This window comes from Fulmarus glacialis, unplaced genomic scaffold (assembly GCF_000690835.1).
Source record: "Fulmarus glacialis isolate BGI_N327 unplaced genomic scaffold, ASM69083v1 scaffold7441, whole genome shotgun sequence".
In the NCBI taxonomy this organism is placed as follows: Eukaryota; Metazoa; Chordata; class Aves; order Procellariiformes; family Procellariidae; genus Fulmarus; species Fulmarus glacialis.
In genome coordinates, this window is record NW_009192076.1 from 9,896 (window position 1) to 31,333 (window position 21,438).

Genomic DNA, 21,438 nt, shown 5'->3' on the forward strand with positions numbered 1-21,438 from the left:
TGAAGAGAATGCTACATTACAGATGGAGCGGCTTTCACTATTTGTGTGAGTACAGGAGAGTAATCCCCTATTCGTGGAAGTCAGCAGTTCCTCATTCGGTCTGGCTTTGAGTGCCTCTTGTCAAGGGCATTTGTGAGACTTAGCCCAAAGTCTTCTGAAGAACAACTGCTGGAAGTTACCATGGACAAAAAAAAAATCTTCGATTATATGAAATGAATGTATTTAGATGCTAGTGTTTAAAACAAACAAAAGAAATGGCCCAGTAGCCCATTAGTGTTCCCAATGGTAATTGGGCTATAGAACCCATATATTGCACAAGCATCTCATAAATGTACTACTTCTCTCCACCCGCCCCACCTAAGTGGTGCTTTTTTATATTATTTTCACCCAACTGTCAAAAGAGAGGTCTGACAGATTTGATTCCTTTTTCTCAGGAAAAAAAAGTCTCTTAATTCTTTGCTGAAAAGCCTTTGCTGCTGCAACAAGCCTTTTCGATGATACAGAATCAGGAATTAGAAGGAAGTCTCCAGTAATCTGCCATTTTTATGGTTTTGCCCCTCATATTAAGAGTTATCTGAATAACTGACCTATTTTCTTTCCTGGTTTTAGTTTTTTACATATCCCCGTCACCTGTTTACTTCTGCTGGTTAGTTTGCCAAGTAACCCAAGAAGGCAATTTATAGAACTCTGATTTTTTTTTTTTTTTTTTTTTTTTTTCCTAGTTGTTTGATGCATCCTGAATGGGTTAACCAGTTTCAGTTATAGATTAAAATGGCTGTAGGTAGGAGATATTAGAAGTCTTAAGTCAAAAAAACCAAAACAATGCTTTTTCTTATGTTTGTTTTATCTTACCAAGAAAAACAAGAAATAAGCAGGAAATATTTATCCTGCCAAGAAACTGGAGAAGAATACACTCAGTATAGAAGTAATGATACTGTGCAGTGCTGTCATTTACTGTCGTTATGATAAATGTTTATAAAAAGCATCTGCGAGCAATGCTCTGTAGCAGTGAGTTCCTGCAATTTTAGGATAACTGACCGTAAAAAGGCTTTTTCCTAATTTAGCTCAAATGCTTTTTGGAAAATCAAGAACTTTCTGTCAGATGGGACTTTATGTATATGTCAATAAAAGTGATTTTTTTCTAATTATATAATGAAGCAAATATTTAGCTCCGAGTACATTATTTAACTTATAATATATCCTTTCAGAGAATTGTTAGTCTGACATAAGCCGTAGACTGTTCTCAGCTCCAAACAGGAGGAGAGTGAAGCCCTGTTGAATTTTTCAGTCCATGTCCTCTAATGCTATAGTTCAGCAAGGTACCCCAGATATACATGTCACTGCAAACGTGTCATACAAGTGGCATAACGTAGTGGTCTCTATCCAAATCCCTAAAACTCCTTCCACTCTGCTTCAGGGGCCTTCACTGCTCTGTCAGCAGCTATTACCGTCTCAGGATAGACGGTTACAGTCTTGAACTGTTTCCAGCCCTTAGCTGGACAGGACACAAAACAAAACATTTCCAGTAATGAGAAGTAGCATTTGAGTCTTCTGCTGTATTCACAGTGCTGTTAAATCTTCGGACAGAGGTTTTTCAGAAGATTATAGATCTCTGTCTCCTAGCTGCCCATCTCAAGGTGGTGGTGAGGCAGAAACCTCTCTCTCTGGAAAATTTGTCTCGCACCTGTGTCCGAAGGTAGAGTGGGGGTCACACTGGCACTTCTGCGCATCTTCTGCCCTGTTCGTCCTTAGCCCTCTGGGCAGGGGCCTTGACTCCAAAGCTCCTTTCCAACCCCAGCACTTCGGAGGTCTCTGCCATGCAGGATCCTCTGTTCCCAATACAATTTACTGATTATCAAGTCCTTTACCAAGATCTATAGATTTCATCTGCCTCTACATGCCTGGCAACTGTGCTAGCTTGGCACTTGGTGAATGGGAGGATAGCAGGAAGAGGAGTGAGGGACCAGCAGCCTTCCTCAAAGTCTTTGCCCTCGCTGCTGGAGCAGTGAAACCGTGTATGTAGTAACAGAAAATCTTTAGCAAGCAGCCTGGATGAAGCAGAAGCACAAAGCAAAACATGAGTCGGTGTGTAGTGGAGCACAGGATTCCTGTCACAGGTACCATAACAATATCAGTGCCTAATAGCTTTGACACTATTTAGTTTCATATATATTTATAGTTGAAATGTTACCATTATCCTGATGAAGTTCTCATTTATTTCTCCTCAAATAAAAGAAACTTTGGAAGAGCTTCTAAATACAAAGAACTGCATGAGGCTTTTGGAAATAGTGAATGTTTTTGGTAGATGCTTCAGTTTGCTTACTCCTCAGTTGTGATGAGCTTCATACAGAAGTTAAAAGCCCTCTGCATGCATTTGAAGACAAGATATGACTTAATAACAGTGTTAGATGTCTTGGAAAAAAGTGTGTTCGATTTCGTGTGCAGGGAGAGCGTTTAGTACATGCACATTTCCATTTTGCAGGAAAGAACAGAAGCTGTGTCTTGTTATGCTTTGAAAGAAAAAAAAAATCCATCGAGATAATGTATGTAGGTTTTAGATGTGGTGAGTTTTTTGTTGTTGTTTTGAGAGGTAATTTAGTGAGAGCAGCAGCTTTCCCATGATTTACAGGGTGGAAAGAATGATTTAAAATCCTTACTGAAGACTGTAGGAATTGTCATTTGATTTTTTTTTTTTTTTTTAACAGCATTTCATTCATTGATTTTTAAAATTGGAATTCTGAGCGAAACACGTCTGCGCCTTTGCAGGCGGTCCTTTCTTTGCAAAGCCAGTTGTGGAGGTTATCACTGTATCTGAAATTCAGTGAAGAATTTTGAAACTAAAGCAAACTGTAGGAGACAACACACTGTTTTATCCCTTTTTCTTTTTTACTGTAACTTGTTAGTAGTTCGTATGTAAAGCACAGATGGGAGTGTCTCGTTATTTTGAAATTTTGTTTAACTAGGTTGAATGACAGTCTCCAGTGTTTTGGAAGTGCTGAGTGATGAGGCTGTATCTAGGGTACGTGAAGTACCTCCTCTGCTGATCTTTAGTCACATTGTCCTGCACAACTCACATTAACAGTGACTAATGGCTCTGAAAATAAAAGATAAATCCATTAGTTACAGATCCTATTTTTAATGTATGCAAAAGTATTTTATACTCTAGCCAAGAAGCATAATTTATCTCAGTGTGTTGCTTCCTGGTAGACTAAATAAGAGGAGGGCCCAGGCATTGGCATGTGCTTGCTGATACTGCTAATTTGTTGCTAAAATTTTGGCCTTGGTCAGCTACTGCTTTCGTAAATGATACTTGTGTATGGTTGAGGAGTCATTTGTAGCAGATAGTTTGGATACCACCCTCCTCCTTTTCTGCAGGGTAAGAGTTTACCTGTATCACACGAGCGCTGTCATGGCCGTCTCTGGGCGAGGAAGTTGTTCTTGTCTCCATTTACTGACATAGATATTGACAGTGTGTTTGTATGGAATGTTACAGAACATGTGTCTAGCCTCTACAGGGTGATACTACCTCTATTTCTGTTATTTAATAGGGATTTGTTTGGATGTGTAAGACAAGTTTATTGCAACTGATAAGCCCTCAGTGTAAACTTCTTTTAATTCAAAAAATTCACTATGCCTTACAGTTGTTAAAGGGTTGTTCTGTCTTGCTCATGGTAGGAGCACACTTGGCCAGGTAATATTTCTTTACTGCCTTTTCAGACAAGACCCAGGAAGGGACATCTTCCCAGTCTGTGACAGCTTTCACTAAAGCAAATTCCGGACGAAGATTTGTAGTAAGCAAGATATTACTGTTCTACTTTTGAAAAAAGAGGGGAGAGAAAAAAATTAAATTAACTTAGCATTTTCTCTTTTTAAAAGGATGAGGCGTGAGAGAGTGAAATGATCAACACTGAAGTTTTGTTCTTTTAGTTTATTTAGATATAAATAACTTTTTAAAAGCTCTAGCTATAAAAAAAACTTATAAAGTGGCTCTAGAGAGACTGAATGCATAAGGCTGTATTCAGACAGTGTAAATTTCCCTCAAACCCCTGGTTTCTATTGGCTTGTTCAGGGCTTCAGAGGTATTTCTCCAATAGTAAGCACCAGTCTCACAGAGTTGGCAATATGGTTCCTAATGGCAATGCAATTTTTGTCTCAGAAGATCTTAGTAGATCAGTTTAAATGTTTTTAAGTATGAGGACCCAGTCATCACTGTAGCACCATTTGTTCCTCTTATGTTGTGTTTTTCAGCCTTTTCAGGAATTTAATAATGGTTGAGGTCTTTCTGCAGTTATTCAAAAAGGATTTAGCAAATGGTTTCATTTGTTTGATCCAAGGCTAGTTTGATCATCCTGATGAAAGAGCTTTATTTTTTTAGCTGGCTAAAAATTAGAATCTGATTTTTTTTTTTTTGTTAATCTATTCCAGCTGTATTTACAATGAAAAAATGTGACAGAAGTTGCTATCCATCCTCAGCAGCCAGGTATCCAGAGTTCAGCATAGCTTCTAAATGTTAGGGTCTTAGATTAAACTAACTATACTTTTTTCTGCAGTACTTTCAGAACGCTTCCTGCGGCCAGGCTGTACACACAGGACATCCGTCAGCAGCAGCTCTGCAAATTCCTGTTCATTAACTTCCTAGCACTGCGCCCTTCTGTGTCCCTGTCTGTAATGAGAGACTTGGAAGGACGAACAAACCTGCTTAGCAGGAGGGGTTTGCTAGAGGAGTGACATGCACAACATCACCTTTTTTTAACTTGTTGCTTTTGTTGAAAACCTGTATGACTAACACTTCCAAGTGAAGCTGGTGATCGTCAGACAACCTCCAGGTTGTCTTATGGCCTCAGAAGTGATCTTAGTTATGTGTAAATATATTGGAACTTCCACTCACTTAATCTGCAGTTTGTTTCCATTCTCCCAAGCATTGCTGTCCATGTATTAACAGGCAGTGTGGTGGCAACTTAATGCGCTCTTTGGGGGCTGAAGATGAAATATATTAGTATTTGTAAGGAAGCAATTCCTTTCTTTTTTTCCTCTCTCTCTCTCTCCCCAAAAAAGTTTATTTTTCGAGTTGGCTTACTGACCATTTTTTTGCCAAGAACACAAAACAAATTCAGAAATTGTTTCGGGAAGATGGGTTGAATTACTCAAAGAAACTGAAAGGCAGCGTCTTCAGTGAAATATGTTTTGGAATAGGAAACCCCCGTGATAGATTCTTTTAAACTGATGTAGTGGTGTTTTTCTTTGTGTTTCTAAGAACCTCAGTTCACTAAGAAATGTATCTAGAATTGGGTGGGAACAGATGCTGCTAAATATTCTCCTTAGGACGATTTTGTTAGTTACTGGCCTCGTCAGGAAGGTGTAAAGCACAGGGCTGGATGCTACTGATACATCTGGGGTTTTGGGGGGTTTGCATTTTTTGTTGTTGTTGGGGTTTTGGGGGGGGTTTTGTTGGTTTTGGGGTTTGTTGGTTTGTTTTGAGTCTCCCAAATGTTATTTTCAAAACCACAAGTACTCCATCTTGACTGGATGTCTTTACTTATGAGAATTAAACGGCAGCTAGTTCAGTTCTCTGTTGTAAAAGGGTTTTTTTTTCAACAGGACAGCGGGGAGTGACTGGCTGGGGAGCAGCCCTGCAGACCAGGATCGGGGGGTTCTGATGGTCAAGTTGGACGTTGATCAGCAGTGTGGGCTTGCAGCAGAGAAGGCCACCCCTATGCTGGGCTGTCTCAGCAAGAGCATAGCCAGAGGGGTGAGCGCTGCTATGATCCCCTCTGTTCTGCCCTTCTGAGACCACAACTGGATACTGTGCCCTGTTTGAAACTCCCCAGTACAAGAAGGGTACTGGATTGAGTCCTACAGAGGCTTCCAAAATGGTTGTGGGCTGGGGAATGGGATGTCCGAGGAGAGGCTGAGCACGCTGGGGGGTCTGATCAGCCTGTAGAAGAGAAAGGGAAGATCTTATGGGTGTGTGCAGCTGCCTTATAGCAGGTTATAGAGAAGGTGGTCCAGACTATTTTCGATACTTTTTTTTTTTTTTAAAAACTAGGACAGCAGTTAGATATTAGGAAAATTTGCCCAGAGAGGAAGTGGTGGGATCTCAAAACTCAATTAGGCAAGGTTCTGAGTAGCCTGATCTAGCTGGGTCTGCTCTGAGAAGGGAATTAGGCTAGGTGACCCCAGAGGTCCCTTCCAACTCAAAGTAGGTTTCTAATATTCTGCTTAAACCTTTGTCAATCACAGTTTCTGTCGTGGCAATTCCTAGTTGAGATACCTTGTTAGGTACAGTTCCCCATGTTACTTACTTAGATCTCCTGTTATTTATTCTTTGAATGGTAATTCAGTCATTTTTCTATAATAGTCTTTTCTGGACCAGTACTTAAAGACAGATTGTTTTCTTCTTATCCACCTTTTGCTCTATGAAGTTTACAAATGTCCTTCCCTGCTTACTGTGGGCTTTTTGCTGGAATATTTTGTGTTTTCAGGGATATAGCAGGGATAATTGCTCTTCCCTTTGTTTTCTCGGAAGGGATGTGTATGCCTGTGACATGAGCATTTCCAGTCATATAGGCTAGAAGATTCTGAGCTTGTGAACGTGACACGCAAACACCTACAATGTGAAATCTGTAGAGAATTCCTATTATTGTAGAGTAAGTAATCTTTATTATTTACTTACTTATTTTTAGAAGATGCATACATTTGTCAGATTTGGACTACTCTGAGGCAGGGGAGGGAACAAGTTTTAGACTGTATCCTTAGACTGTCGTAGCTACGTTTCATTTTCCTGAAAAATTATTTAGCTCAAGATATAAAAGGAAGGGTTTGCTTTGTTGCCTTTACTGCTCATTTACGTAAACATCTAATGTTAAAAATGTTTCCTTCTCTTTTCAACTTAGGTAAATAGCAAGAAACAAAAAATGGACACTCAATTATTTTCCCCATTGTTAGGAGCAATTACTAGTACGCCACCTCCGCTAGAATCTTCCCGTCTGTATAGTGACTGGTCAGCATGTGGAGAGGATATTAGCTCAAAAACTTCTTTTCAAGACTGCACAAAGAAACGGTATGAGCATTCTTGGTATAATCTTGTGGTGGTGTTCTGGAACACTGAAATTGTTATGGAGCAGAACAAATGGGATTCCAGATCTTTTTAGGAAGAGTTTATGGGATAACTAGAAACTCAATAAATTTTCTTTGCTGTATAATAGTTATTATAGAGGTTGTGAAAAAAGGTAGGGGTCTGTGTGTGTATAGATGTGTGTGTTTACATGTAAAAACATTTTAAAATTTGGAAAGAATACTACATTTAGGGAATGAAATGGGAAACTGCCATATGTAATTGAAAACTCCTTAAGGAAAAAAACCACTCTCCTTCTGTGCCTCCCATCCCTCAGTACCGTAGCTCATAATGATCCTGCTTGATAATGTAGAGCATTTCCTGGAACATGAACAATCCAGAGAGTATTAGGCACAGGTCGAGTCTAAGTGGTACCGCTGCCGCTGAAAGCATAAATACGCATACAGCTACTCTTGAAAATAAGCCAGGTTACTGTCTTATTGTGCCCTTGATATAATGCACTCAAGTTCGATTTTATATAAAAAAAAAAAATTTGCAGTTTTGGATGCTGAGTGAATGCAAAGGGTCTTTGTTACTTGAATCATGAAGTGTTTTTATTCCCCTGGAGAAATCCAGTCTGCCCAAGTCTTGACTATTGCAGGCACTTCTGATCATCCAGTCTTAATGATGCAGTAAAATTATTAAAGGTACAGAGAAGGACAACGAAGCTGGACAGGGCTTTGAAAGCTTCCATGTCAGTGGAGAGTAAATAAAACTACTCCTTGGTCTTGATAAGTGAGCTCTGCAGAGGAATGATTTCTGTAAAATCATGAATGATATGCGGATTGCGAGGAACAGGGAATGATTATTTCACGTTCTAGAAACTAGGGAATACCCACTGAAATAATTGGTTCTCTCCTTCATATTAGTAATTTTATAGCTTGTGTACAGCAGTTGAATTGTAATGTTTCTATTCTAATGATTTCATATTAGATTTCATATTAGGCTTCCCACTCTCTTCTTTCCATCTTAATGCTAAGTTCTGGCAACATAATATTGCCTTTTTTGGGGGATTGGTTGGTAAAGACTGGCACAGCAGCTTTTGACACCGATGACGATGCTGTTAGCATTTCTAATATCAATCTCATTGCATTTTTTTATCACTTGCCTAATAAGAAAGAGGAAAGTTGAGGTGGGGAGAAATGGTCGTTCACTGGTTCACAAGATGCTGAAAGGTAACAGTTAAGGAAGATACATGCATTGCAAAGAAGCAAAATAATACCATTATCTTTTTTTTTTTGCTAGTCTTCCCTGGGAAGTGTCAGAGATGCTTATTTTTAATTTTTTTTTTTAATAAAAGATCATATAGCTTTAGAATTAGCTGTAAATGCTAAGTTTAACCTCTGAGTGACAATCCACTAATTAAAATATACAATCTCTTCTTAAAAGCAGCCTTTAGGTTATTGCAAGGTAGCAAATGCAAGGTAGCTTTTTTTTAAAAAAAAAAAAGTGATTCAAAGAATTAAACAACTAAATGGTACTTGTCTGTTAATGATAATCCACGTGTACACCCATTCTGAGATTGCAGATATGCATTAGTCCTTAAGGTTAAAAAAATTTTTTTTTTTCTTGTAATATTTTAGGGTACTTGGTGCCTAACTATATTAGATGCAGTATACCTGTGTCATTTTAGTTCCTCTAAGCTGCTTGGTGAGAGCAACTAATCCATCATTGGAGATTTCTTTGCAGTGTAGCTTTGCTCATGCTTTTGTCCAGATATGCACTAGTCCTTAAGGTTAAAAATTTTTTTTTCTTGTAATATTTTAGGGTACTTGGTGCCTAACTATATTAGATGCAGTATACCTGTGTCATTTTAGTTCCTCTAAGCTGCTTGGTGAGAGCAACTAATCCATCATTGGAGATTTCTTTGCAGTGTAGCTTTGCTCATGCTTTTGTCCTTTTAATTCTCAATTTTCTGGCCACTGAAATTATTCCACAATAAATTCTAGGAGCCCCAGTGCCTCAAACCTATACATAGGCCTTTTGTTAGAGCTGTATTCTAGTGCCACAGACTTCTCTTTAAGAATGTCCATTTGAAAACCCATCCGTGTTCAGCACTAGGTTGGATGAAATTATTGGCACCTTTAAAGAATTCAGGCATATTCTCAAATGCAGTATCTCTCGAAAGGAAGGCAGTAGTTCCATCTGATTTCTGTCCGCAAAGGCTATGGACATGTCCCCAGCTTCAGTTCTAGAGTTAATCACAACAGCCAGAACAGCACACAGATGTGGCAAAGGTACCATTTCCATCTGCCTCTTGCTCTTTCATCTTCTGCAACCCTCCTCCTCCCACCAGTAACTCGGAAGTTTTGCTGAGGAGCTGTAAGTCTTGGTTCTTTTGTCCTATTTCTTCTTCTTTCTCTGTCTGCAGGGACAGGCTTGCTCACTGCCATGAACTTTGTGTCAGGCTGCATGTTCCTATTTCATTTGGTGTAGTTCCATGCAATTTGGTGTGGTTTTGCCTTTTCTGTGTGCTGTTTATTTTCATGTATTCTTTTCATGTTACTCTGCCTTGGTAGGCAGTAGGTTGTCCTATGGCGCTGGGAGCTAGAGATTTGATTCCTTGATGCTGCAGCAAGTGTTTTCCGGCACCAAACCAGAAAGGATAATAGCTGCCTACCTTGGACTTGAGAAAACTGAATGCCTGTTACGCTGGGATTTTAACTTTGGTTGTCCGGTTCTTGATAGCAGATACTTTATTTGGAGACCAGTAGACAAGGACATAGTTGACTTCTTCTCCACATGTGTCAGTGTGTTTCATGGGAAGGATCTTCCTTTCAGGATGGATCAGGATTTTATGACACAGGATGCTTCCTGACACATTACATTACCAAGGATTTTCAGATTGCTGGCAGTGAACAGTACTGGCTTGAGACACAAGGGGCGAAGGGTTCTAGTCCCTTGTTTGAATAAGTGACTGCATTAAGGAATAGAATTTGTCAAGGATTCAGGTTCTCCTGCCTCGAATTGCATTGAGTGCTTCTGGTGTACGTACCAGAAGGAACAGCTAAACATTTGATCTCAATTCCATCTAGTCTGTAAAATTTGTTTGGGCAATTTTAGACTTGCTGCTGTCCTATGCTTGTTTCTTTCCTAGGATTTTTTTTTCTTTTGTAATCTACCCAGCTTCCTGCTGCCCTGTCTGCAGTTCTAAAATGACCAGTAATTTTATTTTTAATTTCCATGCCACATTGTAAATTGACTCTGATCTCTCCCTTGCTGGAAGTCATCGTGTAGATGCAGGCTTTCATCTATGATCTCCAGTCGGTTGCAGAAATTGGAAGTAAATAGGCCTCCTTTAAAAAAAAAAAAAAAAAAAAATTGCCATCTGACAAAGACACAGAAGAGGTCTGGTTATCAAGTATCAGTTACAGTCCTACATTCATAAAAAATTTTCAAGAATCTTTGCACTTATGTATATCCTAAACAAAATCACATAGGCCAGATTCCTCACAGAGGAAACTGAATGGTCATGAAGTAAATAATAGGGGTAGTTAGAAGTCAAAATGTGGTGAGGTCATAAAAGCTAGCAAGGCATAAGTGGCTAATTTTCACTGTGGCAAGAGATTACCAAGGTGGCAGTCTTAATAGTTTATCCCACGTTTTACAGTCTTTGCTAATCTGCAAAATCAGCATAAGTAGTTACGTGGCAGCATCAGCAGACGATGTAGTTGTTTGGTTAAGCTGACACCAGGGAAGACTGAGAGATCTTCAGGGACACTGAAGCGAATCAGCTGAGTGATAACAGGATGATGAGTGAAATTTATTGAAGCAAAACAATGCATGTTAGAGGGAAGGAGCTCTTAACACTGTTATGTTTTAATTAACTTCTCAGTAAGAGTTAGGTATCATTACAGACAGCTCTGTAAAGATCTCATTTTGCACCTGAAGTAAAAGATAAAAGGTGGGCTTGTGTAAGAGTAGAGATGGTTGAACACCTTTGGTATTTATCAGGAATATTTAATAAAGTTTTGACCAATTCCTTTCTAAAAGGGGATTAAAAAGTGGTTCAATTTAAGTATAACTTAAGTTAATTTTTTTTGAGATTAAAATAATAGTTCTTGAATTACAGAATTAGATAAATCAGAATCCTCAAGATTTTGAGAAGATTTATGGTATTTACCTTCTAAAGGAGACAGTCAAGATTTGAAGAAATGTCTATAAAATAGTTTTGTTGATTAAAAAGAGAAGAAAATCTCTTGAAGTTAGGAAAATTGTTCTGCCTCATTTAGGCTATAGAATTCATGAATGCAGGAAGAGATTTCTATATATGGGTGCTGGGAATACATAAAATTCAGAACATTTAACAGATGCTGCTAAAATAAATTCTTTTTAAGGGTTTAATGCTTTACTTTTCCTTTTGCCTGTTTTGTTTAGGAGAAAAAGACTTACTTATTTAGGCTTTTTTTTTTTTTTTTTCAGGGCACCAATAAATCTTTCTTATTCTGGCAATGGCCCTGATATGTTTGGGCTAGTGTCAAGCATTTTAGAGGAGCCAAGCAAGCCAGAACCAGTTACAGATTGGTAAGTTTGTTCTGAAAGTTCTTGTATGTTACATGTGGTTTTTTACATCCTTCTGTCACACAGATGTGATACACGTTTTGAATTATTTCAGAGTTGAGTAACGAAGGTCTTATAAATCCCCTTGTAATGTAGAAGTGTTTTTCTTTACTTCAATTGCCAGTAAAAAAAAGGCAACAAACTGTGAAAAATGCAAATTTTCTTAAGTCTTCCATCAGCCTACAGCATTTGGGGAAAAAAAAAAATCTCATTTTAACCAGCAGGGAGTTGACTGGATACAGTCGAATCTAAAGTATTTAATAAATCCAAATAAACTCTGCAGTTCCGAATATACATATTAAAAACATTAGAGATCAGCATTGGTAGTCAGATTTCACATAGCATTTACTCAACTGCAGCAGGAGTATTTTTTACCTCCCCTTATATTTTGGAGGAGGGCTGTGTATGTTTAGCCAAGAACGTAACAGGGGAAATGTCTGTGTGTGGGGCGGGGTATAACTGTGAGATGTGAACTGTTTTAATGTAAAAATGTTTTAAATCGTTAAAGAGGTTTGTTTAACTTTGTTACAGGAATTCTCTTTCAAGATTGTTTCCACCTATGTGGGCACCTGATCTTGGAAGCAATGGTGAATTCTCAGGGCTCTCATCTAAGCACTCTGAAAGTAAGGATTTCTCAAACCTGGCGGGCCCACAGAACTACTACCAGGAACACTTGCAAAAGTCTCATGATGTGGAGATGTTACACAGAGGTTTGGAAGATCTTCATTTCATAGAGTCTTGGCTTTCTCCATCTGGCCCTTGCGCTCAGCCTGATAATGTTCTGAAGAACAGTTACCCTGAAAATTCCTCTTTGCAAAATAATAATACAATTCACCAAGAAGGGTTTTCATTTCAAAATGTAGATTATAATCAGCATTTGTGCAGTTATGACCACATGAGGTTAAATGCAGACTATGAAAAAATCAGTTCCAATTTTAGCACTTTTTCTTCTCAGAACAGAACGAAAGAAGGCACTAACATTCAGAAAGAGTATTGGAAAACTGAAAGAGCAAGAGGCAAAGTTATGAAAAATGATGCTCAAGAACAAACTAAGTATTCCCCTGATCTTTCCAATCAGCCTGTTGATGACTCTTGGGATAAAGTATCCCAGGACAACCGCTTGTTTTCTAAGAGATATGAAAACTTCACAGCTGCTCATCAAATGCAGTCATCTGTTCATCCATCACTATATCTTTTCAATCAACCCCCTAAAGAAAATAATTTTTCTGGGGGGACAAACAGAAAACCACAGGAAACCCATGTGCAAAATGGTCACCATAGCTTTACTTTGGGGGATGCTTTTAATAATAATGAATGTAAGATCCATATTAGTCCTAAAGAATGCTCTCATAAAGTTTCTGAATATGATTTATCTGTAAAAAATGTTACGCACAATGGGAGTTATTCATCATACCATGGACATACCTGGTTGGATGGGAAAATTGCAAGTCCGACAGCTGCATTGGATATCACGTATGGAAAGCAAGTGGTAACAAGTCCGCAGTCGTCTTCAGGGGTTTCAACCATGTCCGGTGGTTCTCCCACCCATCAGGCTATAACACAGTCCTCTTACTACTCACAGATGTCACCTGTCCTCCCTTCAAGGAAAGATGGAAGGCTACAAATGTCAAACGGTGTTTCTAATAATTTGGGAGTTTCTAATTTCATCTCAGAAAATCAGAAGCAAATGAAACCCGTTGGACGATCACAGCATGATTCATTGACTATTAAGGAGGGGCAATACCGTAAATTCCCCACTAATTTTTCATCTGACTGGTTAACGCAGCAGAATGCTGGAAGTGAAGACCCTGAAAAATACCACAGATTTCCAAAAAAGCAGACCCAAGAAAATAGTAATAAAGATGATAGAAGGGGCAGAAGGAATTGGATTCCTCATTTTGGGTATACAACCCCAAACCATCAGCAGTTCAGTATGTTCCGAAAAAAGCACGAACAGAATGGTGGTAGCATGTCAGATTTCATTAATCCTTCTTTTCTTCCTTCTTTCCCATTAATGTCTGATTTTAAGCAAAATCCCCGCTTTGCTCCGTTTAATCACCATCTGTTTTCATCAGCAAATAATTTTAGTTTTCCTCCATCACCATTTCCATTCTCAGAACTTGTTGATCTTTTTCATTATGATGACTTTAACCACTTGAATCCCTTCATCAACGACCTGTTTTGTGGGGAAATAGCTGCACCATGTTTTGCCTTTCCAACACCATTTAACAAGTACAGACCTCCAAGAAATCGCAGTGGACCTGCTAATGAGCTTCATATCCGACTGGACGAGTGTTATGAGCAGTGGAGAGCTTTGGAGAAAGAGAGAAAGAAGGTAAAACACAACTGACAGTAGCTTCCTATCAAAGCTGGTGATCGCATGAAACAATTTATAGAGAGTAGATACTCCGGGCTGTTGCTCCTTTTGAGGAGGCGAGAATTCTGTTGTCACGTTGTTAGTTTTAAGTATCTAGCACAACATCTACAACATCTGCTTTGAATATAATGCTTGTATTGTTTGGCATGACTGGTTTTAAGTCGTGTGTGGCTTTGAGCTTCAGTTTCTAAGTCTCTTTCCGCTACTTGGGCAGGGCTGCTAACACATTTCTCTCTATTAACCTACAATATTTGCTACAGCAAATGTGATAACAATGTCACTGGCCAAAGCACTGAATTATCATTAGCTTGGATGTTTTTCATTTATATGGTCAATAAAAGAACGTTAGCTAGTTGTTATTAATTCAGTAGGCCTTTGTTACGACTCTAGAGCCACCAGCCATGTATGATGATATAGCAGGGCCCTCCCTATCACAGGTGGTTTTTAAAGTACTGGCATTTTATGCACCTTAATGCTCTAAATGTTCATATTGCACAGTTTGGTTAGATGGATCTCTTTTTTTTTTTTTTCTTGTCCCATACTCTTTCTCTCCAATCTTTAACTCAAGTATTATAAAGCCAGGCTCGCCTTTTCCCTGCACAGTTAAAGGACAGAAAGTTTTGTGTTGTGTGTGTTGTTCGTTTTTTTTTGGTTTTTTTTTAATACTGTCAGTGATACAGTGATGTCTTTCCCTTATTCATTTTGTTTCTTGTTTTACTGAATCTTTGGTTTCGTAAAAAGAAAAGCAAGAGAAGAATCCTGGGCACCCTGTACACGGCTGTAGAGAAAACATATAGTGTTTTGAGTGGATGTGACTTCACCGAAAAAAAGGTTCAATTTACAGTCACTTTCAGCCTCAGACTCTCTTGCTAAGAGTTGTTGTCTGGAAGGGGATCACACTACTGATAAACGTATTACACTTGGGAATGAAGGCTGTGCGCTCAAAAGGAGCAGGAAATGCTTTCCCAGGAAGGGTCAAATCTCTGAACTCCGTGCCAGGTCTTGGTTGTCGATAATCCGTGGTCCTAGTTATACACTGAGTGCCTGTCTACTTCTTCTGTGTTGGAGAAGGCTCCTGGTCACTGGAGAAAGAGACAGGTATCCGACCAAACTGGATCTCTGGAGAGCACCTTTTTCTTTCCAGCATCAACTGTGAGACCTTGCTAATAGACTTTTGGAGGTGTAAATAGAACTGCCTATATTGTCTGCTCACTGATGCCTTTAAACAAGACTCCTTTCTGCCTGTCCAGTCTTCTGGGAATTCTCTACAAGTGAGAAGGGGTGATGATGATTCTTGCTCCAGTGTGTCTGAGACAACAATGTTTTCAGAAACTCTTCTGCTTTCTGTTGTGGCAAAGAAGGTTGTTCTAAACCTGCTTATGCAGGATTTGGGTCAATTAAGTAATTTGGGAAGACTGAATCATAGTTTTTATCTCATGATATATGTTTTTGTGTTTTCATTATTAAAAAAGAATTGTTTATCCTCATTTCATGATGTTGTTAATAATCAAAGAGATTTAATCGTTGAACTCAATCTGGTCCATTCTAAGTGATCCAATTTTATCCTAGTGATCTACTGAGGCTTTCTCAGTCCTTGATTTTTGTAGTTACAGACTACACCTGCAGATAGCTTTATTTATGAGTATAAACTGTTCTCAGTCCCACAAGCCAGTTGCCATAGTGTGGCTTACATACCTACAACCAAACTACTTATTCCTCAAAAGTGGATGACTGCATCCCGTCTGCCTGACGGGATGTGCCTGGACCACTTTAATCCGTTTGTAGGTACAGTTTGGGAGAACGCTGGTTGGCAGGGGTTAAAACTCTCTCTCCGAAGCTGTTTTTACAGTCTCACAGCCTGAAGTATCCCAGGACAGGGCCAAGGCCTCTGCTTCAGTGTTGTTTAGCTTACCAGTGTACGTATAGCTCACCTGTACGTATGTACGTAGGAAGGGACTTTCTTTTGATATTCTCACCTTTTTGATATTCTTGCCCTACGTGAATTCCTTAAGAGTGTAGACAGAAACTCCCCCCTGCAGGACTTGCATTTAATTCTATCTTGTCTAATCAGTCAGCCCTTTCAGCTCTCAGAAACCTGTTCACTGCAGCTGCTTTGGAGTTCACGGTGACAGTGAGCTTACCTGTTTCCCGTTATAAATCTCACTTTTCCAGGGAGATCGCATTTAAAAAAAGTTCTATGAATTGTCTGTTTGGAATTGCCTGCAATATTAAACGTACATATAGATTAGTACTGCAAATTGCTTATTAGTTGTAATTCTTAAATACCTGATGTTGTTACATGAATTCATGAGCCTTTCTCCATCCATTTTTTTCTGAATGTCTTTCAGGTTTCTGAGGTGAGTGCAGGTGGAGTCAGTGAGCTCTTGTAATTCATGTTAGGTGAGGGCAGAGACTAAATAATATGGATGTGTCAGTAAAGCAAAAAGAAAAGGACTTCAGCACATATTTTCAGTACGAATGTGCATAGTAGGAATGTGGACTTAACCTTGCTTGAACTGCAGTGTGGTACCTAATCTTTCCTAAATCCACTGTACGCTGAAGAAGGAACAAGACAGAGAATCAGCTGCTAGTTGTGTCTTTTTTACTCCAAGTGTAAGAAGTTCCTATCCAAAAATAGGTTTGGTGATGTTTAGTCATTGCCTGCATTGTATAGTGGTTTGGCCAGTTCCTTTCTCATTGGGGAGTTTGGCAGCTGTGCTGATGACATTTTCCAGAGCTGATACCAGTTTGTGTGAAATCTGGCTTAATCCTGGTGCACTTCAGATACAACTTATGCTGGTGTGATCACCTGTTTCTTTTGTTAATAATGATAATATGTGACATTTGAGAGATGCAGTGAGAGGCATACAGTTTAAATTCCTGGGGTACTGTACAAGAATTTCTTTGCCTAGGTCTGTGTCCAAGGTTGGTTAAAATAGAGTTGTACAGCTTTGGTTCTAAATGTTGCCACTGAGCATTGTATGCTGAGGTAGAGCCGAATTGGAGAAGTATTCTCATTTTTACAGCATCTGGTTGTACACCTAGACAGGTATTTGGGAACGTTTTTCTATAAATGCAGTCAGAAGTAAAGATAGGAAGCGCACTTCTAATGTATTTGAAAATTCTAAACCACCTCAAAAATACAGATTGTAATATTGTACTAATTTCAAACATTTACAAGGCCTATTTATTTCCCCTCCAGACTGAGGCTGACCTTGCAAGAAACTTTCCAGGAAAGCGCATATCTAGCTCAAATAACACTCCTGTGTCCCGACTTCCTGCTAACCCATCACGAGTTGATCGTTTAATTGTCGACCAGTTACGAGAACAAACCAGGGTAAGCTTTCTTGAAATACTGTCTAGTGAGCTGTAATTCCTGTGTTTCTTTTTGGCTTTATGTTTGTTTGTTTAATGGAGACTTATAATACTTAGTGATTTTGGTGTTTGCAATATATCTGGCAGGTGCTCACATTAATAGGAAAAATGGAAAGGCTTCGTGGTACCCCTGTACATGGTAACATATCCACTACATTGGAACACCATATGGAAGCCATTCACGTAACACAAGCGAGGCGTAAGGATGAGATTATTAATGCTGCTAATCCACAGAGACAAGGAGCACCACGTTATAATAACGAGAAAGGTAACTGCTTTCCATTTCTGTAGTTTTAAAAGTTTTTCAAAGACTTAATTGTGAAAATATGCCATTTAAAATATGCAAATTTGAAATATGCAGCAATTACTGTAACTTCAACAAAAAAAGTTTGTAAATCTAAACCTGTCACTTTTTAAAAGACTTTATTTTAAGAGATCTTTTTTCTTTTCTGTTTTTCTGTTACTGGTTTAAACACCTTGAAACATTCTCCTCTTGGCTAAAAGAGAACTGTAAAAACTGTTCAGTGATATTATATAACCATAAGTAGTTGTCCTAAAAGTAAAAATTTACTTGTTTTTAAACAAGTTTAATTTCTTTTTTTAGTGGTATTGCTAGTCTTTCTTTTCTCTGCAGCTTATAAAGTAAAAAAAATGTGTTGGTGCCGTGTTAATCGATTGTGTCTGTCTACCTTATCTAAGTCACAAAACCGCCAGAAATTACATTTTATGATTCCCAACTTCTGTTGAAGTAAAGCCAGAATAATTCGTAGCAGTGGTATGTACTTCTGTGGAAGTAATGCAAAACTAGGACAAATTGCATTCCCTTCTAATAGCATAGCATAAGTGATAACTTGCTATTCAATATAATGATCATACAGCTGATACGTATAGGAATTTGGAGGTAAAGATCGTATTATTTTTCTTCAGAAAATACCTGTGTCTCGGAAGACGATTTCCAAAGAGGAATGCACTTCCCCTGCCTCACCCCCATCCTTTTTTGGTTCCTTACTCAGCACTGTCCTATATTGTCTTATTTCCTGCAGTGAAGCTGTCAGTGTGTGATTCCTTTGGCTTCCAGCAATGTGTGTGGGATAGCTCTTCCTTGTAAGAGGGAAAGATAAACTGTAAAGAGAGTCAGAATGTTTTGCTTTCACAAGTTATGTGTCAAGCACCTTCTTAATGATGTCATATCCTTAAAAGTAATAGTCCTATATGCAAACCAACTTCTAAAATTACTCCTGAAATTGTGTAATGTGACATTAGCTCCAAGTATAAGCCAGGAAGCAGGTAGTCATCATCTTACCATAAAAAAAAAAAAAAAAAAAATTCCTACAAACTGTGTTTTTGATAATGCTTTGTAGTAAAAGTATATGGAAGCATTGTTTGAACCATCCTGTATTGTACTTAGAAAAATCGAAATTTTTCTAAAAATAAATAAAAATTTTATGGTTAATGGTAACATCTGCAGTGTAGTTGTGTTTCTGATGAAGAACTGCGCTAAGCACAATCTAAATCACGTATAGAAATGCCTGTAGTCTGTTTTCTGCCGTGAAATATGTTTCTTTGCGTTCTACTGTTGGTGATCCTATATCCAAAGGTCGGCAGTGAGCAGTTTCTCACTGTGAGGCTGGGTGGGTATTGGTGCCGCTGCAAGGAAGACAAAGGATGAAAAAAGGGTTGCATCATGCTCATCTGGCTGGAATTGAGTAGGTAGTTTTACTAATCGTACTTGTTGAGTGTCATTGTAGATAGTCCCCTCTGCTAACATTAAGTAAATGGGCTTACTCACAGGCCTGATGGTTATGCCACTGAATTTTGGACACAGTTATGGTTGCTATTAGTGTGCGATGTTATAGCTGTTATTTGCAAGAGAAGAATGCGAACTGATGGAATTCAACCAATGCAGTACCAGGCTACAACGTTAGGTGTTTCTTGAGCACACTTTGCGTAATGGTGATGAGTTGAACTCATGTACAGAATTTTTTTAATTTATTAATATTACCAGGCTTGTATACTAGTTTAACCTGTAACGTGTTTTTCTGTTGCAGATGTTCTGGCTCTGGCAGCTGCCATTAGAGAGTTGGCTGCTTCCACACGCAAGGCTCGTACCGCTTTATGGTGTGCGTTACAGATGACTTTGCCAAAAACCTCTTCAAGCGGTCCGGTAAAACAAGAAGTTGTTGAAAGGGCATTGCAAGAGCTTTGTCCTCCAAACACAAGCACACAAGAAAAAAGCAGCATGGAGCATGAAAACAAAGGAAGCAAAAAAGAAAAACCCGAGGAACACATGAGGATTCTGGAATAATAGCAAATAATAATAACAACAAAAGGGAGGCAGAAGGCTGAGGACTGGGAGGGAAGGGCAAAGCGTCCTGCATAGTACCACGGAAGGTGTTTTTGACAGGTTATCAAAAAGCAAAAGGGTTAATATAACTGATCAGTGCTGCAATTCTATTACTGTGATTCTGGAGTTGAGAGACACATCTTGTAATAGTGTTAATGCAATTTTAATATTGCTGGTGTTGCAATGTCTGCTACATAAGAATTTTATTACTAAGAGGAACTAAACAATAGCTGAGCGTTTCCTTGTGTGCTTACCCAAAGCTGTGGATCAGCTGTGAGTCAAGCCATGACCTGAGAAACCAGATGTGGTAGAATTTAATTCTCCTTTTTTTGTTAATGATACAATTTAGCATACTTAAAAAAAAATCCGTTTGAAAGATCTTTCATCATTGTTCAGGGCTTTTTTTGCACCATTATATAGTTCTTTTAAGTGCCAAAGTGATCACTAGGTACTTTGCATCCTATCACTCTGTACAGAGCAATCCACACTCCTGTATTGTTTTTTGTGACAGGGAGTCAGGTCATTCAGGTTATCGCTAATAGTTTGACAAGAATAATCAGTATTTAATGTTGGTTGTGTGAAATGCTTCAGCAGTTGTGCTGCCAATTCAGTTTCTAGCTAAACCAATGTAAACTGAGCTTTTCTATAGCATAGTCCATTTAAAATTTTCCATTAAAAAAAAAAGGATTTTGTAGATTTGCAGTAAGTACTGTACTGAAGTACACATTAGCAGGTGATATAAAATTGTCACTCAGGATTAGAAATTAGATTTATTGATTCCTCAGTGGGTTAAAAAGCAGTAACTATATAACATAGTATGCACTTAATTAAAAAATTATTGTTTCTTGTTAATGTAAGTTCATGGTACTATAATTTTCAGAAACATTCCATATTTATTTTAAGGTGTTTATTGAATGTTTATTTAAAATTCTATTTTAGTAATATAAAGTTGGATATTTTGCCAAATCTTCCAAATAATCAGATTTAACGATTTACTCAGGAAATATATGTATTATTATATAAATATACACATGGTATATAGGGATTTTTGTGGGGGAAGGGATGTTTGCAAAGTATTTACCTAAGCTAACTATATACTAGGTTACCAAAGCTGTTTAACTGATTAATTTTTCGCATGGAAGATTTAATATATTTAATTGCTGTTAACTAGTCTCCATTTTGTGGCTTAGACAATCAGAAGTGTTATGTATTGGTGTGAGTGTTCAGGGTGAGAATTAGAAAAGAATGAGTAATTCAAGTTTTGTTCTTAGGGCACTTATAAATATTTTAATGCTTTAACAACTGTCTTACTGTTACACGATCTCGTAACATGTACTAATAACCAACTAAGGTTCTTTGGTACCAGTATGGCTTTGGAGAGCAGTTCTTTTTTTAAAAGAGAATTAAGTTGGGGATATGAGCCAAGTTTGAAAGGCAAAAATGAAGATTTTTGTTCCATAGTGTTCGATGTTGAATTTGACATTTTATGGATAAATATATAATTGTTTCCATATATATATATGTATTTGCAAAATGTTCCAAATGCAGTTCTGTAGTTTTGGATCTGTGGATGTTTCTACAGCAGATGTAGTCTCAATAGTACCATAGTTAACTGTAATGAGGCAGCAGCTACACACCTTTGTAGAAAAAAAATTACACAAGCCTCAT

At 38.2% G+C, this 21,438-nt stretch overlaps 1 protein-coding gene across 1 annotated transcript; it reads left to right on the plus strand.

Annotated features, from left to right (window-relative positions):
- The first annotated feature begins 6,914 nt into the window (after positions 1 to 6,914).
- On the plus strand, positions 6,915 to 19,731 carry LOC104072217 (uncharacterized protein C17orf104 homolog). The gene is made up of 6 exons (XM_009586922.1): positions 6,915 to 7,060; positions 11,537 to 11,638; positions 12,206 to 14,009; positions 17,254 to 17,388; positions 17,514 to 17,694; positions 19,475 to 19,731. Exons 1-6 carry the CDS (start codon positions 6,915 to 6,917, stop codon positions 19,729 to 19,731), a joined length of 2,625 nt encoding a protein of 874 aa, XP_009585217.1.
- Positions 19,732 to 21,438: the final 1,707 nt, after the last annotated feature.

Bases quoted from the DNA above. Each gene is read 5' to 3' on its own strand.
- LOC104072217 (XM_009586922.1), top strand. From the start codon at position 6,915: ATGGACACTCAATTATTTTCCCCATTGTTAGGAGCAATTACTAGTACG. The intron at 11,639-12,205 runs GTAAGTTTGTTC...ACTTTGTTACAG, and splicing joins CCAGAACCAGTTACAGATTG to GAATTCTCTTTCAAGATTGT. The intron at 17,695-19,474 runs GTAACTGCTTTC...TTTCTGTTGCAG, and splicing joins ACGTTATAATAACGAGAAAG to ATGTTCTGGCTCTGGCAGCT.